Consider the following 15,507-nt stretch of genomic DNA (forward strand, 5'->3'; position numbering starts at 1 on the left):
CCATGCTGCCACCGCTGCAAAATTATTTGATTATAGCATATGGAAAACCAACAGCACTATATATTTAGAATTCAGATAAGTGGTGGGGTGGTCACATTGTGAAACAGACCCTAAGCCTAGTTTTGAGAGCCAAGCAGTGTATAGGTCCAGGCAGACCCGACTTGAAGTCAAAGCGGTCATCCAGTCCATTCGCTAGCGTGTGTTATTAGGAGGACATTCAGGTCGGAATATTTATATGGTGCCCACTGAACGAATTGTCATTTTATATCTTGTACAATGGGCTGTGCTCTGACGAATTGTTAGACATGATGCCCACGGCCGCTTTCTATCACCGCACCGCTCTCCTCCCGCGGACGCTCCGGCTGTGGAATGATCTACCTGCTGAGGTTTTCCCGAGGGTCTACAGTATGAGGTTCTTATTTCTAAAGGGTCGGCAACGCGCATGTAACACCTCTGGAGTTGCAGGCGTCCATAGGCCACAGTGACTGCTTATCATCAGGCGGGCCGTATGCTTGTTTGCCACCGTCGTGGTATTAAAAAAAAATTAATACTTACATTTAAAAAGAGGATTTAGGAAAGCGCTAAAAAGTCTATAATGATTTGTTGTTCTTCTTATCAGTCTCCCTTCAGCCAACATTCCATTTCCCCATTGGCATGCAAGAATGCCGGCCATTTACGTAAAGCTGGGCTTCATGTGAGGTTTACGAGAACGCTTCCGCTGCGCATGAGTCAGTCAGTTACGTGCGCGTGTACTGAGACTAGGGCTTTGATTCGGTCAACTAATGCAGTATGATACCTTTTGGGTATGATGTTTTCTGAACACTTACCCGCCCTCTCCCGCCCCTTTTAGCATAAGTGTCCCGGTTGTCAGTTTTTGTGATTTTTGGGAAAAGTATACATTTTAGGAATAGTGTAAGTAAATGAAAGAATAATCCTTATTATAGTGCGTAAAGCACCAAACCCAAAGCTATCATACTACTTTAACTATAAAACGAAATTAATTCGTTTGTCTTCTCCATACACTGAAAAAAAAAAATAGCCGAACTGGTTTTGTAACTTTACTAAATAACTAAACTACGGTTATAAGAAAATAAACTTTGCATAAATTTACAAAACTTATTTTGTAGTGTATAATAAATACCTGAACACTGATAGCCAAACACGGTTTTGTAACATATAACACATAGTTCGCAAGTCCCAATTTTTGTGTAAACAGTAACCAAAATGTTTGTTACAGTTATGCAAACATTTATTTCAGTGTACATTAGAAGATAACTTGACCGAATCACTTGTACAGTCGCGGAATTAATTGTCTAGGGTTCAAGCTAATTTGGTTGTATATACTCACCGTATTTAATGTCCAGTGTAAATTAAACCCTAAATGGCTCAACAATTAAAGTCCGTGACTGTACCAGCAACAAAGTTGCAGACTTTACACATCTTATACAATCAACGCTATATGTGCGAAATGACCGACCGAAAAACCAGGTTTGCCGTGGTATCATGCTGTTGCTGAGTAGGGATCCTATTTGACGTATCGCAGAGTTATTTTGAGTACACTAAAGCCCTCAGCACACGGAGAGACGCGTAAGCATATTGTAATACGCGCGTAGACCGAGAGCACTACGAGGGTGTACAACTGTAAACAAGTCCGCACACGAAGCGTCGTAGCGTAGCGTATGAGATTGCTGTCGTCATTAGTGTCATTACGACAGGCGTAGCGTAATACACGCGTAAAAAACAAAACTTCTGACATGATCAAACAATAAAAAAATCATCTGACGACAAAGTAAGATCATAGATACATCCGCCGAAGACATCTGACGCCAGCGACTACATGATTTCAACTAATGAGATTTCACTTATAAAGCGATTAAACTTACGCGACGCTTGGTGCCCAGGAGGCCTACCGCGAACCACGTTCCACGTGTTGCCTCTCTGTCGCACTTGTAAATTCGTACGTTAGCGTGATAGGGAGGTAACACGTCGAACGTGGTTCGCGGTAGGCCCTCAGAACTCTACGCGTCTCGTACTCGTAATGTTTTTACGATACGCTTACGCTTACGCTCCGTGTGATGCTGAGGGGCTTACTGTTGTTCATAATGCCACGTTAAATAAATACATGTGTTTTCTTTCAATTGCATCGCGCTAGTAAATAAATTGTGAACTTACGTTTGCTCCAATTTTCATATTTGTTAACTGACAGCCAACATAATGCGTCACTCGCATTAAGTATATAAACTTTACCTACTTACACAAAGTCGTTTACGAAATGCATAATATATTTACTGGAGAGGCCATTATAAGCCCATTTGTAATTGAAATAACAAACGTAGGTGGGAATTGGTTATCGCATTAATTCTTCAGTTTCATTCATAGTATTTCGTGGGCGTAGCAAATAATATTCCGCTAGCGCCATTTTATCTTTTAACTGTTTCTATTTACAGTTACTCTTTGGTTATCTTTAGTTATGATTAAATATTGATCGGGTTTATACAGATTTGATCTTCTACGTTATCTAAAATCTATATTACTTATCTTTATCGCCATATTGAGGGGCAGGTTTCCAATACGTTTGCGTTTGTTGTTTTTAACTCAGCGTCAGAACATCGTCATGGATGATGTTCACAACTCTGGACATATAAGACATAACTATTTCCACTTACCTGTAACCACCAGAAGTCCAGAACAATGTCACTCGTAGGCAGATAGAGGTAGGCAATGTCTAGAGGTTTCTAGACTAGTATTTTTTATACAATATTAGTGTTTATCGATCCTTTTGTAAAATTCTTATAATTAAGTATGACATATCTAAAATAATTCAATGTTTTTTTAAGAACAATAATAATTGAATCAATAAATTGCTCTGATATTGATATTAAGATGATATTTGTAATACTTAACAATTTAAAAGTGCTTGTTATTAACAAAAAATATATTTACTTTGACTTTGAGGCCGATACGGATATAGCCGAACACTTCAACCCCGGCTTGCAGATTAGCATCAGGATAGCGCCACGGATCCTGTTCATCGTAGAGTCTGATGTAGAGCGGATGTGGATGGACTGCAGTATGTTCCCACTCACCTATAACCACCAGATCAATGTCGCTCGTGGGCAGATAGAGGCCGGTACGGAAGGAACCGAACACTTCAACCCTGGCCTGCGGCCAGAGCGTCAGGATGGCGCCACGGATCCTGTTCACGACCGTAGAACGGACGAGGTGTTCGGTCTCCGTTGGCGACATGTATGTGTAGAAGTGCTCGATTTCTTCGTGTAGCCTGTGGAGAGTAGACTGCATTAGTTGATAGCTTTTTAAAACCTACAGTGGGGTAACTATAGGGGGTAAAGCGGCCAAAATACCAGAGGCCTGCAACGGGGCCCACTGATGACCGGTTCGCCGGACGATATCGGCCTGACAGTTATTCCCGATTGTCAGCTTGTGCGAATAACTGACAGGCCGATATCGTCCGGCGAACTGGTAATCAGTGGGCCCCTTTAGGGGGCCCAATTTGACCAAGAGGCAGAGAACACATGCCCCATTCGTTGGATTGTCCATGGGCCTAAATAGGCTTAGTTACGCCACTGAAACATTATAATGGTAACGCATTTAGGTTACTGTAATAAAAAGGAAGACGGGAAGACACAACACACTAGTTTGTAAGTGAGAATAGTCCGATTTCATCGTTTTACAGGTTCAATTTGACCAGTAATGTGTAAGGTTTTTCACTAGACCTGAATATATAGTATTATGCCCTGCCCGAGTCTGTGTTTCCGTATGAGTACAATCTGAATCTCTTCAAGGCTAGGGTAAATAGGTATCTCATAGGTAAGCGTGCTCCACCGTAGACCGCATCATCACTTACCATCAGGTGTGATCGTGGTCAAACGGCAGGCGTTTCGTATCCTCCATAAAAAAAAAAACAATACCATGTGATGTAATAATTTTCTGAGACTATTATCCTTTTGAAACTACGCATTACTTCAGTGTCATAAACCTTCTGGCTGCTAATTATACTAGGTTACTGGAAGGATGTTATTTTGATAAAATGAACTATGATTTTTAACTGAAATGAATCTTGGGTACGTTTGATAAATATTATCAACATTTCCTATTTTGTGCTGCGAACTCAACAATAAGGGTCGGTTGCACAAAATCGTTTGTAATCGTAATTCGTTAAATTGAATTGTACTCAAATTATCGGTATCGGTGGGTGTTGTAAGAGGAACACCGGACCAATTGTATGGAATATTTGTGGCGGCCGGTCTGGCCTAGTGGGTCACTACCCTGCCCATGAACCCGATGGACCTGGGTTCGAATCCCGGTAAGGGCATTTATTTGTGTATTTTATAATATCGTTGCCTGAGTACCCACAACACAAGCCTTCTTGGCTTACCGTGGAACTTAATCAATTTGTGTAAGAGTCCCTATAATATTATATATTCATAGAGTCGGACCAAGCTAACTCTGCGTGACATTTGCAATGACAAATTGTAGCAATGTCAAATTTCTATGAAAATATGATACCACAAGAAATGACACCACCTCACTTTGTTCTATTTAAGTCGTTGCAAAGTTTGCTCAGCCTGACTCTATTCACTTTGCTCTAGGCAAAATATACTATGTCTCTCTAACCCCACCCGACCTTACCTAATATATCACATTAACCTACTACTACTAACGTTACCTGGCCTAACACTCCTAACTATTAAGTCACGACAAATTAGCTCTACGCTAATAATATTTCAGCCAAACAGTTATAAATACTCAAGATTTTCAACAGTAACGCTCCGTACGGAACAAAATGCGTTGTTCTTAAGCAAAAATCACCATATTGTCGGTTTTGAATAAAGAAACATGCAGCAATGTCCTTGCAATTGCGTGCCCCTAATTTAATAATTTGTATAGCACGCAACGCCAATAATATGACAGCTGACACATAATTCGTGTGCACACGCATGTCTACGCATAAACCTCATTTTTAGGGTTCCGTACCCAAAGGGTAAACCGGGACCCTATTACTAAGACTCCGCTGTCCGTCCGTCCGTCTGTCTGTCTGTCACCAAGCTGTGTCTCATGGACCGTGATAGCTAGACAGTTGAAATTTTCACAGATGATGTATTTCTGTTTCCGCTATAACAACAAATACTAAAAAGTAGGGAACTCTCGGTGGGCGAATCCAACTCGCACTTGTCCGGTTTTTTTATTTCTTAGACACAGATGACACTTCGAACCCTGTGCTCCATTTATCGAAGTAATCTGTCTTATAGGTCATATTGAGCAACTTTTACTATGGACCCAACCCTTAAATCGCGAAAAAAAATGTACTCTTCCATAGAAAATGTAAAGGTGAGGCAGCCAAAATGTATGAAACAGCCAATTTTTTTTTCGCGATTTTGGGGTTGGTCCCATTTTAAAAAAAATTCAGTATATATAAACCGTAAATTATTGCAGGTGACTAAATAAACCTGTATAGTGAATGAACAAATAATCGGTCTGTTATTTTTGTATCTAGCATAACACAGCTTAGATCCGAAGCATTACTAGCCTATACACCGTGTTTTTATTGAATTCCGTTAACTTCGGGGTATTGGTAAGTACGTTTAGGGAAACTACATGACATAGTTAATTTTCCAAAAAAGAAATTTTTTTTTTATATTTTTTTAAACATTTTTTTGCTATAAAAAGTAATTAAATGTCGCATATAGCGTTGTTGTTGCACGGGCATTACATTTATCTCAATCAAACAATTGAAAACTGTGACATGTCAATGTCATTTCGAACATCGATCGTCCGACATAGTACTTACGTTTAGTAGCAAATGTATTAACCCGTACTAAACACTAATCAATATGTGAACGGGCCCTAAGGTAAGTGTACCCACTCGTAAGGGCTTTATAAGATAAAAATAAAATATTGATTATCTCCGAAATGGAGTTAATTAGAATACCGGTGTATTTGAGAAAGTTACTTAATTTAAGCTCAGGAATGCACCCTTGAAATTAAAGCAAATCAAAAAAAACACGGTGTATAGGGATTTTGACTGTTTTTAAAATAAATTTCTTTCACACCATGCATGAAATAAAGCACCAGCACATTGACAAGAAAAACGTAGACATAAGTTATTTTTAGACACAATTTATATTTTATAAATAGCATAGAACTATAAAGAGTAGGTAAGTTGACCGTGACGTCATTTGCAAGTATTTCATATAAATTCCATAGTGGCAAATTGTTTCGACAGTTCGAAAAAAGAAACTGAGTTGACTAGTAGTCAAATACCCTATTGATTGCACATCCAATGGGGTTAGGCGAATATAACACTTTTTTAGGGTTCCGTAGTCAACTATAGACCCTTATAGTTTCGCCATGTCCGTCTGTCTGTCTGTCTGTCTGTCAGAGGCTTTGCTCCGTGGTCGTTAGTGTTAGAAAGCTGAAATTTGGCATGGATATATAAATCAATAAAGCCGACAAAGTCGTATAATAAAATCTAAAAAAATATTTTTACAGTACATATGGGGCTACTTTATAGCACTAGTGCGAGAAGTAGCATATTACGTTACTGTGTCGAACATTTAAAGGGCCATATGTACTGTAAAACGTTGTACGATACATGTGCGAATAGGTAATTCGCAACTCGTGTCGATTTAAAACACTCCCTTCGGTCGTGTTTTAATTTATCGCCACTCGTCTCGAATTTCCTATTTTTCGCACTTGTATCGTAATGTACTATTTTAGGGTACCTCCCTACACGTAAAGTGGGGGTGAATTTTTTTTTTCGCTTCAACCCTAGAGTGTGGGGTATTGTTGGAAAGGTCTTTCAAAACTAATAGGGGTTTTCAAAAAACATTTTTTGATAAAGTGAATAAATTCGGAGATAATCGCTCCGAAAGAAAAAAAAAATTTTAAAAACCGCAGCACCGAACGCCGCTCCGAATTGCGGAGCAGTGATAACCACCTTAGGTCTTAGATCGTATAAGTGATAGATATTCTCAAAACATAATCATGTTTTTTAATTGTTTATATTTTTCAATTATGACAAAGGACTGCAAGGATCTCTACACCGATCGTTGTTGCGATCGATCTTGACCTATCCACCTATCATTCTATTACGGCAAGAACGATTAAGATCTTTGAATCGAATACTCGTATCACAAATGTTTCGGCTCCTCTGGGGACTACCCGTCAACCGTTTCTTACGATAGCCTGTTTGCCTCTATACCGCTCTTGAGAGGTATAAATAGTGTTTCGTTTTTTTCAGTTTTTGAACAATCTAATTCACAGCGCATTGCTTTGTTTTCTTATACATGATGCTGCGAAGAGGATTGGCCAAAAAAAAAACGAAACACTTTATGCAGACGAAACGAAACCCCCTGGCCTGATTCAGGGCACTTGTCCTCGAACTTTCCCTTATTTGCGTCCTGTGTTTTTATCTCAATTAAACGTCAGTCAGTCAAACTACTGCTGCCTACTGCGCAGAAAAGAAACCCAAATGCCAACAGGTGTTAAAATAAGTATGCAAATCTGTTTTTGTCTTCATCTCCATTCAGGAAACTCCTGAAAGTTCAAGGTCACCGCTATCATACAGTTTGTTTACGGTGCGTGCGTTACGCAACTCGCGTGCGCATGCGACTAATCGACTATCCTTCATTCAATCTATTAGTCTTTATTACTATTGAAACAAAGTTTGTATTAGCGTGTATTAAATGTTGGTAAGCTAAAAATATGCAATTGCTTTAGTGACTGATTTTAGTCTATAAGACTATCGCAAACAGGTTGATAATGGCATGGTTGGAGTGGTGCTAAAAATACGCAACCACAGTAATGGTCGGGCGTTAAATATAGTAAGCTATATGTGTCGTTCAATCCGAGATTGAAGAACTATAGGCATTGTGTCGTGGGCACAATTTACTATCTATTAATAACCTCTATTGATAGATAGATAGATTAATTTATTTCTCATTGAAAATTACATGATATTTAACAATGTCTCAATGTATAAGACAATAATAATTCATTAAAAAATAATTAAATATTAAGAAAATAATAATAATAAAACACAAAAACAACAATCAAATAATCATACTAAATACAGTGTCAAAAATTACTTACCCATGTCAAAAATATAAACAATGTCAAAAAATTATCACATGCAGAGTATAAAGCGGTCAAGATGTATATATGTAGCTAGGGCACCCTAGTTAAAATAATGTCAGAATTAACAATAATGTAGCAAAGTCAAATTAAAATAAAATTCCTAATTAACAGCAATATGGAAAAAAATATATACATATATATTTACATTTTAATCTCGTTTCATGTTCATATATTCTTTTACAGAATACAGTGATTTTCTGACTAAAATTTCTTTGAGTCGGCGTCTGTTGTTGTCAGTATATGACGTGGACGTCGAGGTTAATGGCTCAGTTTCATTGGTCGATAAGGCTAGCGTGCGGGGTGCGGGAGATTTCCATAAAGCATGCCTTAGGGCTGCATTCGGTGAACTGTTTTCATTGGTCGATATGGCCGTATGCGGGGTGCGTGAGATTTCCAAAATGCATGCCATTATGAGTTTCACTAGTCGTTATCCCTTTACCAGGCTGACAGTTCAAAAATGACAATCGAATGTCAGTCTTACTCTTCGAAAATAGAACACATGTTTGAAGAGCCGCATGTGGGAAATATATATCCCTTAGCCTGGTAAAGGGTTATACCACTTTACAGCCTGCAGGGAGTCATCCGCATGCTGTATATCGAACGAACTATCGACTTATGAGCTTCACTAGTCGTTATACCGCCTGTGCGGAGTCCCCGCATGTTTTATATCGACCGAGTTATCGACCAATGAAACTGAGCCATAAAATAGGTGACAATGGGATACAACTTGTGTCTAGCGCACGTTTTTCTCTTTCGTTTTGCACTAGACAAAGAGGGAATACCAAGGTTGTTTAGCGAGTCTTACCATGCACATAAATATAATAAATATACACTTATTATAAATACATAACAGGTGTCGCTGTCGACGCATACAAAACTTGTTTAAATCCATATAAAATGATAAAGGCCTATACTTGACGCATATTACTGCTCGAAAGCGCCTCCGTAGATAAAGGTGCACATGGTTGTAAGTTGTAATGTATGGAACTATATGACAGCTGTCACATCTCCTGCGCAACGCAGGGATTCATGACCGTGCTGCATCACACATTTCCGGTTGTTTTATTGTGGCCCAATTGGCTGTGATAAGAATATTTGTGACCGAAACCGGCAAGACGTCCCACTTTGTCGCTTGCCATAGGGACGCGTTGACAGGTTATTCGTATAAAGATGCAAGCAAATCTCGTCTTTATGGCATGCGACAAAGCGGGACATTTTGCCACATTTAAAAAGAAAAAACTAATATTAAGGCTACTATGTATGTGTACCTATGAAAAATCATGTCAACGCCCAACCTAAACAATTAAGGTAAGAGCTACATATTTTAAACACATCTCTGGTTTAATAGTGTTCCTCTAAATGAAATGAAGGTGTTAGAGTGTGTTCAGATATTTGTGAGCACCTCGGCCGCTCCGATATTTCTGATGGCGACTGTATTGTCAGTAACATATTGCACTGGTATGAACATAATTAGTATCAGACCGGGCCTGCTTATCAGTCACAATCAGGTTTACCTTCATAACTCAAATGCCGGTCAATATAATATATTGGAATTTATATCTCCATCAATTTCAGAAGAACTTAAGTGTAAATGCCAACTTTAAAGATAAAGACAGTTTATTGTTCAAGTAGCCATATGTGGCTTTCCATCAGCGAAGGGTCTTCATGCTTCATGTGCAATAAGGACTGTTTTATTACAATTTCTGTTAGAATTTCCGATTGAAAGAACCTTATTGCCCTTGAAGCATAAGGACCCATCTGTGATGGAAAGCCACATATTACAATGCGCTTATGAACGTCAAATAAAGCTACGCCGGCTCTAACCCTACACCTCTGACCCGAGAAGACTTAAATCCCTCCTAAATTGTAGGAGGGTATCCCAATATGGGACCGACAAGAAAATCGGCACTTTTTGACTCTTGACGGTTTCCTTCTTCAAAACGGTACTAACTGTATGAAATGTCCAATGTAAAGTAAAGGACTCAACAATTAAAGTCCATGGCCGTAAACGAATATAATTAATACACCCATTTAATAAAAATCTTATCGTCGTGACTTGCTTCTCGCTGGACGTTGCCGGTGAGACAAATTCGTTAGGAGTGAACAACATGTTTTTAGGGTTCCGTACCCAAAGGGTCAAACGGGACCCTATTACTGAGACTTCGCTGTCCGTCCGTCCATCTGTCACCAGGCTGTATCTCATGAACCGTGATAGCTAGACAGTTGAAATTTTCACAGATGATGTATTTCTGTTGCCGCTATAACAACAAATACTAAAAACAGAATAAAACAAATATTTAAGGGGGGCTCCCATACAACAAACATAATTTTTTTGCTGTTGCTAAATAATGGTACGGAACCCTTCGTGCGCAAGACCAACTCGCACTTGCCCGGTTTTTTTATAGATTTTGAAGGAGGAAGCACTCGAAATTTAGGGATGGAACACTCCACTTTTCCCCGTAGTCTTTTATTTATATTGGACATTCTTACACAAATCGACTGCTCAAGAAGGCTTGTGTTGTGGGTACTCAGACAACGATAAATATAATATATAAATACTTAAAAACATAGAAAACACCCATGATTCAGGAACAAATATCCATGGTCATCACACGAATAAATGCCCTTACCGGGATTCGAACCCAGGACCATCGGCTTCATAGGCAGGGTCACTACCTACTAGGCCAGACTGGTCGTCAAGGCTCGGTATTGTAAGCAGTAGACACTTAAGGCATTATTCTTTTGAACGTCGGTGTCAGCGAACGGCCTTAACAAGGACGCCTTTCACTGAAAGATCTGCTTTTATATATATATATATATAAGAAAATACACTAGTGTATGATAAATGAAATAGGAAAATAGACTTTATAGGAAAGAACTTAAGGATGCATTTTGTTTTAAGCTCCGTAGGTTCATGCTCTCTCCTTGAGCATAAGCGTGTGCAAGATGGATGTGCATGCTCGGGACCGCGGATATCTTGTTTTTGAATTTTAATTTGTTGTTAGTATAAAAGAGTAATGGCAGAGTTCTTTCAAAAATAAAATTGCGCATTTTTAGAAGGACTTTTCATATTAGAACATAACATAGAACATTATTTATCTCTCCCTTAGTGTTTATATAGTACATAGTTATTTTTACTCTGTGGCTGACATGCTGCTGTCATATTATGTTTCGGTTAATTTTATACTACTACTCCTTCCTTGCCGTATCCGGCAATGGCGACTCCATCAACAATTCTTATCCGGATTATGAAATGCCCTTATGTGGCTCGCAAAACCAAACTTTGTTTTGAAGATGCGGTCACACGATGCGCAATGGAGTTGTCCAGTCGAGTTGCGGGTGTATGTGTAGACGCTTAGCATCTAGGTTTTCCAGACGCTGCTGCTCAAATTGAGCTACTTTCTTGTGAACACTAGAACGCCATTCCGATCTTTGCAATGCAATGCCCTCCCAGCAGTAAGTCGGTATCCCGCAAGCGCCGAGGTGGCGTTTGAGAACGTCTTTATGTCGCAGGTATTGGCCCCCCTGCTTCCGCTTTCCACAAGAGAGCTCCGAGTAGAAAATTGCTTTGGGCAGTCTCTCATTCTCCATACGCACGACATGGCCACACCACCTTAGCTGATGCTTCATGATCAGTGCTTCAATACCAGGCATCCCGACGCGACGTAAAACTTCCGTGTTCGGTACCTTGTCTTGCCACTTTATACGTAGAATTGAGCGCAGACAACGTAGGTGGAAGGTGTCCAGTTTTTTCATATCTGAGTTATAGCTGCACCACGTTCCTGAGGCATAAAGCAGAGTGGGTATGATGATAGCTTTGTAAACCATAATTTTTGTGGACAACTTCAAATCATGCGACCTCCAAACACGGTTGCTGAGCTTGCTTGAATTTTATATATATGTTTATGTATGTCTATTTGTATTCCTTATATGTGTATGTTTATTCACTGTAATTGTGTGTGAATGTAGGCTTCATAACGTTTTAGCAACACCTACTTTTTCAATTAACTTTCTCTATTTCCGCTACCCAAAGGTTGTCTGGAAGAGATCGCTCTTTAGCGATAAGACCGCCTGTTGTCTGCCTCTACATTCAATCAATTGTTTATTTTCTTGTATCTTTTTACTGTATGCCAATAAAGAGTATTCTATCTATTTATCTATTTTTAGCTTTTATGCATAATTTTTTACAAATTTTTAAAGTGCGTTTTAGACCTAATGTTAGTGACTTTTTCTATAGAGTGAAAGTCAAAAAATGAGGATTTGAATTTCTAGAGTCCCTAGACCAAATCCTCAAGATAGCTACTTAAATTTTTGGCAACCATAATGACCGCAACCGGCAACACGTCCCACTTTGTCGCTTGCCATAAGGACGAGATTTGCTTGTATCATTATATGAATAACCTGACAAGGCGTCCTTAATATCTGAGATATAATAAGTTTTAGGCAAAACTTTATTTTTGGTACAAGCTTTTATCGCTAACTGTACTTTTTTTTCACAGGCAACTAATACTCATCGAGACAATTCTAAAAACCCCAAACACAATTAGGTTGCGTTGTTCTATCATAGAGTTCCTATGGCTTACTCCTGTCTCCATCATCAGATCAGCTTGATGGTACCATAATATTGCATTGTCACCAGACTTACGTATGTATGCAAATTTTCAGCTGCATCGGAAACCGGGCAGTGGGTCAAATTTAACTTGCAAGATTTGTCCCATACATACTAAAAGCTAGTAAAAACGGAGCTTATATCCATTTTATATTAACACCTTTACAGCCAAGAACCCGCTAGGTGTATCAAAATGAACATTGGAAATGGGGCAATTGGCATTAGTGTTAAATTAGCAGATAACTTTTCACATAATCATGAGTTCAAGCATCTTTGAAGCTCAATAGTACAAACAGCAATACTCTTTACCTGTCCATTGGTGGACCTTATAACTTTTGTAATAAGGTCCACCAATGGACAGTTGGCTCCGTGGCTCCGGGCATCCTATACACTCTTAGCAACGGTCCGTCCTAAGAGAGCTACGAGCGGTCGGGTTGAGCTGGAGCTAGGCCAGAAGGCGAGCCGAAGATAGGACGTGGTGTGAGCTTGTGAAGGCCCTTTGCACCTCTGGGGTGCTTTAGGACGACAACAACAATGGACAGTTAACATGGGCAATGGTACTAAAAATTCTGTTACAGAAAAAAATCTAAAAAGACAGTCAATATTATCCTCAAAGAATCTACAACACTGTATAATTGATTAATGACTAATATAGGTGGTGAAACAATAATAGCAGATGATTAAAGTTAATGAGAAACATATTACTTCCTTATTACTAAAGATCACTACATATGGGGCACAAACTGAGCCTTAAACAAAGAATTAGCTAAGAAATTAAAAATCAATCAGCATAAAAATTGAAAAAATAATACTAAGGAATAACTTGCTTGAAGAATCCCTAATTAAGATGTAACAGCCGCATGAGAGATTTACTCCAAGCCGCCAAAAAGCTCAAATGAGAGTGGGCAGGGCACATAATAAGATACAGTGACAACAGATGGACCAAAAAAAACACTTCCTGGTACCCAAGAAACATTACAAGGGCACAGAAATGACCGAGGACTGCTTTTGCGGGATTAACATGGAACAGACAGGTTACTGACAAATGGAATTGGAATAAAATGCGGGGAGGCCTCTGCTCATCAATAGGATTCTTTGTAATACCTTTGTATTACTAGGCTAAATAAATAAATAAAGATCACTAAATGTGTCGCTTGACTTTAAACTCAAATAAACCTATTTGACCCTATTAGGAAATATCTACCCTATTACTTATTTTAATACCATAATCGCAAAATCTGACAGTAGGATTTATCCGAATTTGAAGTTAAGCCACTCAATTAAGGATTAGCATTTGAAGGTTCCTAGTTGTACATGATGTAATAAAATTAGGGAATATGAACTTTTATTGTGCTATTAAAGTCAAATTAGATAAACAAACATAATGGCATCATAAACTGCACATAAACAAATTACACAATGTTTATGTATTTATTTATGTAGTTTCTGGGTCACACGTAGAATTTTCTGGTGATATATCCAGACTAGGTCATGTAGCAACACTTTGTGGGTTGTCATCAAAAGACATAAATATGAATGAATGAACGTCTGCAGGTTAACCTCAAGCTTCAGGAGTTCAGGAGGACATAATAAGCAACGTGCTAGCAAGGCGACGGCATGCCGAGATACATCATAACCACTTATTTAACTATCAATGAATAACCAAAAAAAAAACGTTTACTCACCCCAATATCCCGGGCTTATATTTGTAATTAGGTATCCGCCACGGACACCCACCGTATTCACCTATGAGAGCATCGTGGTTTTTGTTCAGGTTAAAAGTCGATGCGCGGTTATCGTTCACTTTCCTCCGCGCGGGATTAAAATAATTATTATTTCTACTTTCACCATTCACATCATTTATTGGTATAAAGTCTTGCGCTTTATTCACATTTGGATTAGAGTTTTCTAAGTTTTTCAAATTCATTTTGTCTATTTCACTTTGAGTTTCCCAGATACGAAGCCACAGGCGCTTCGCGGGTCCTTCCTGCTCGGGCTGATACCACGCGACGGCGGGATCCATTCAGCCGGAGCAAGGTTCCACTATATGGGATGACACATGCTGTTGCATTTCACATTTATTACAAGGCATTGAAAATTAACACAAAATAAAAATAAGTCACACCACACTCGGAACATGGACGACACGCGTTAGGTTGACAGCTCAACTACTAGAGGGCGCCATCTTACCAAAATAGTCCTTTTTGGAATCATAACATTTCATTATAACAGAAAAGATAACCAGAATATATAGTTGACCCTAGATAAATGTAATAAAATAATAATATATATTATAAAATATAGAGGTAACGTGACTTTTGCCTAATTTAAAGGACTATTCGTTTAAAAGTTATGTATTGTATTTGACAGGAAACGTACAAATATGTTGCCAGCCTATGTTAAAGTATTGCCATAAAAAAATGGTAAAGAAACAATATTGCAAGCATACAAAATGTCCACGTCGGTGTGCCACATCGGTGCAAACAAGCATACGGCCCGCCTGACGGTAAACAGTCACCGTAGCCTATAGACGCCTGCAAAACCAGAGATATTATTATTGTTTTTTAAGTTCCGACAAGATGTATAAAATGCTTGCATGCACAGCATATAACTTCAGTGGGTTGAGGAAATTTCTATGCGTTTTATGTTTATCTTTATATACTTTTTTTTTTTTTTTTTGAGTTCATTTTAGGTGTTTGTTCGGAAAATACAAAAACGGGTCCCGGCGGTCGGGGCGCGTA

At 38.8% G+C, this 15,507-nt stretch overlaps 2 protein-coding genes across 2 annotated transcripts in view; one reads left to right on the forward strand and one right to left on the reverse strand.

The window, feature by feature from the left end:
• The window catches only part of LOC133529945 (mucin-2-like), a 44,260-nt gene extending 29,327 nt beyond the window's left edge, over window positions 1–14,933 (reverse strand). The window contains exons 1-2 of the mRNA XM_061867728.1: window positions 14,452–14,933; window positions 3,087–3,280 (exon numbers count right to left, since the gene is read on the reverse strand). Coding sequence (XP_061723712.1) covers window positions 3,087–3,280; window positions 14,452–14,789 — 532 coding nt within the window. The 5' untranslated portion in view covers window positions 14,790–14,933. The remainder of the gene's footprint in view (window positions 1–3,086; window positions 3,281–14,451) is intronic.
• Window positions 10,193–15,507, forward strand: part of LOC133529953 (NADH dehydrogenase [ubiquinone] 1 beta subcomplex subunit 3) — a 197,330-nt gene continuing 192,015 nt past the window's right edge. Inside the window, exon 1 of the mRNA XM_061867740.1 lies at window positions 10,193–10,198. The gene's annotated coding sequence lies outside the window, so the exon portion shown is untranslated. The remainder of the gene's footprint in view (window positions 10,199–15,507) is intronic.

Source organism: Cydia pomonella, chromosome 22, assembly GCF_033807575.1.
Source record: "Cydia pomonella isolate Wapato2018A chromosome 22, ilCydPomo1, whole genome shotgun sequence".
NCBI classification, from domain to species: domain Eukaryota; kingdom Metazoa; phylum Arthropoda; class Insecta; order Lepidoptera; family Tortricidae; genus Cydia; species Cydia pomonella.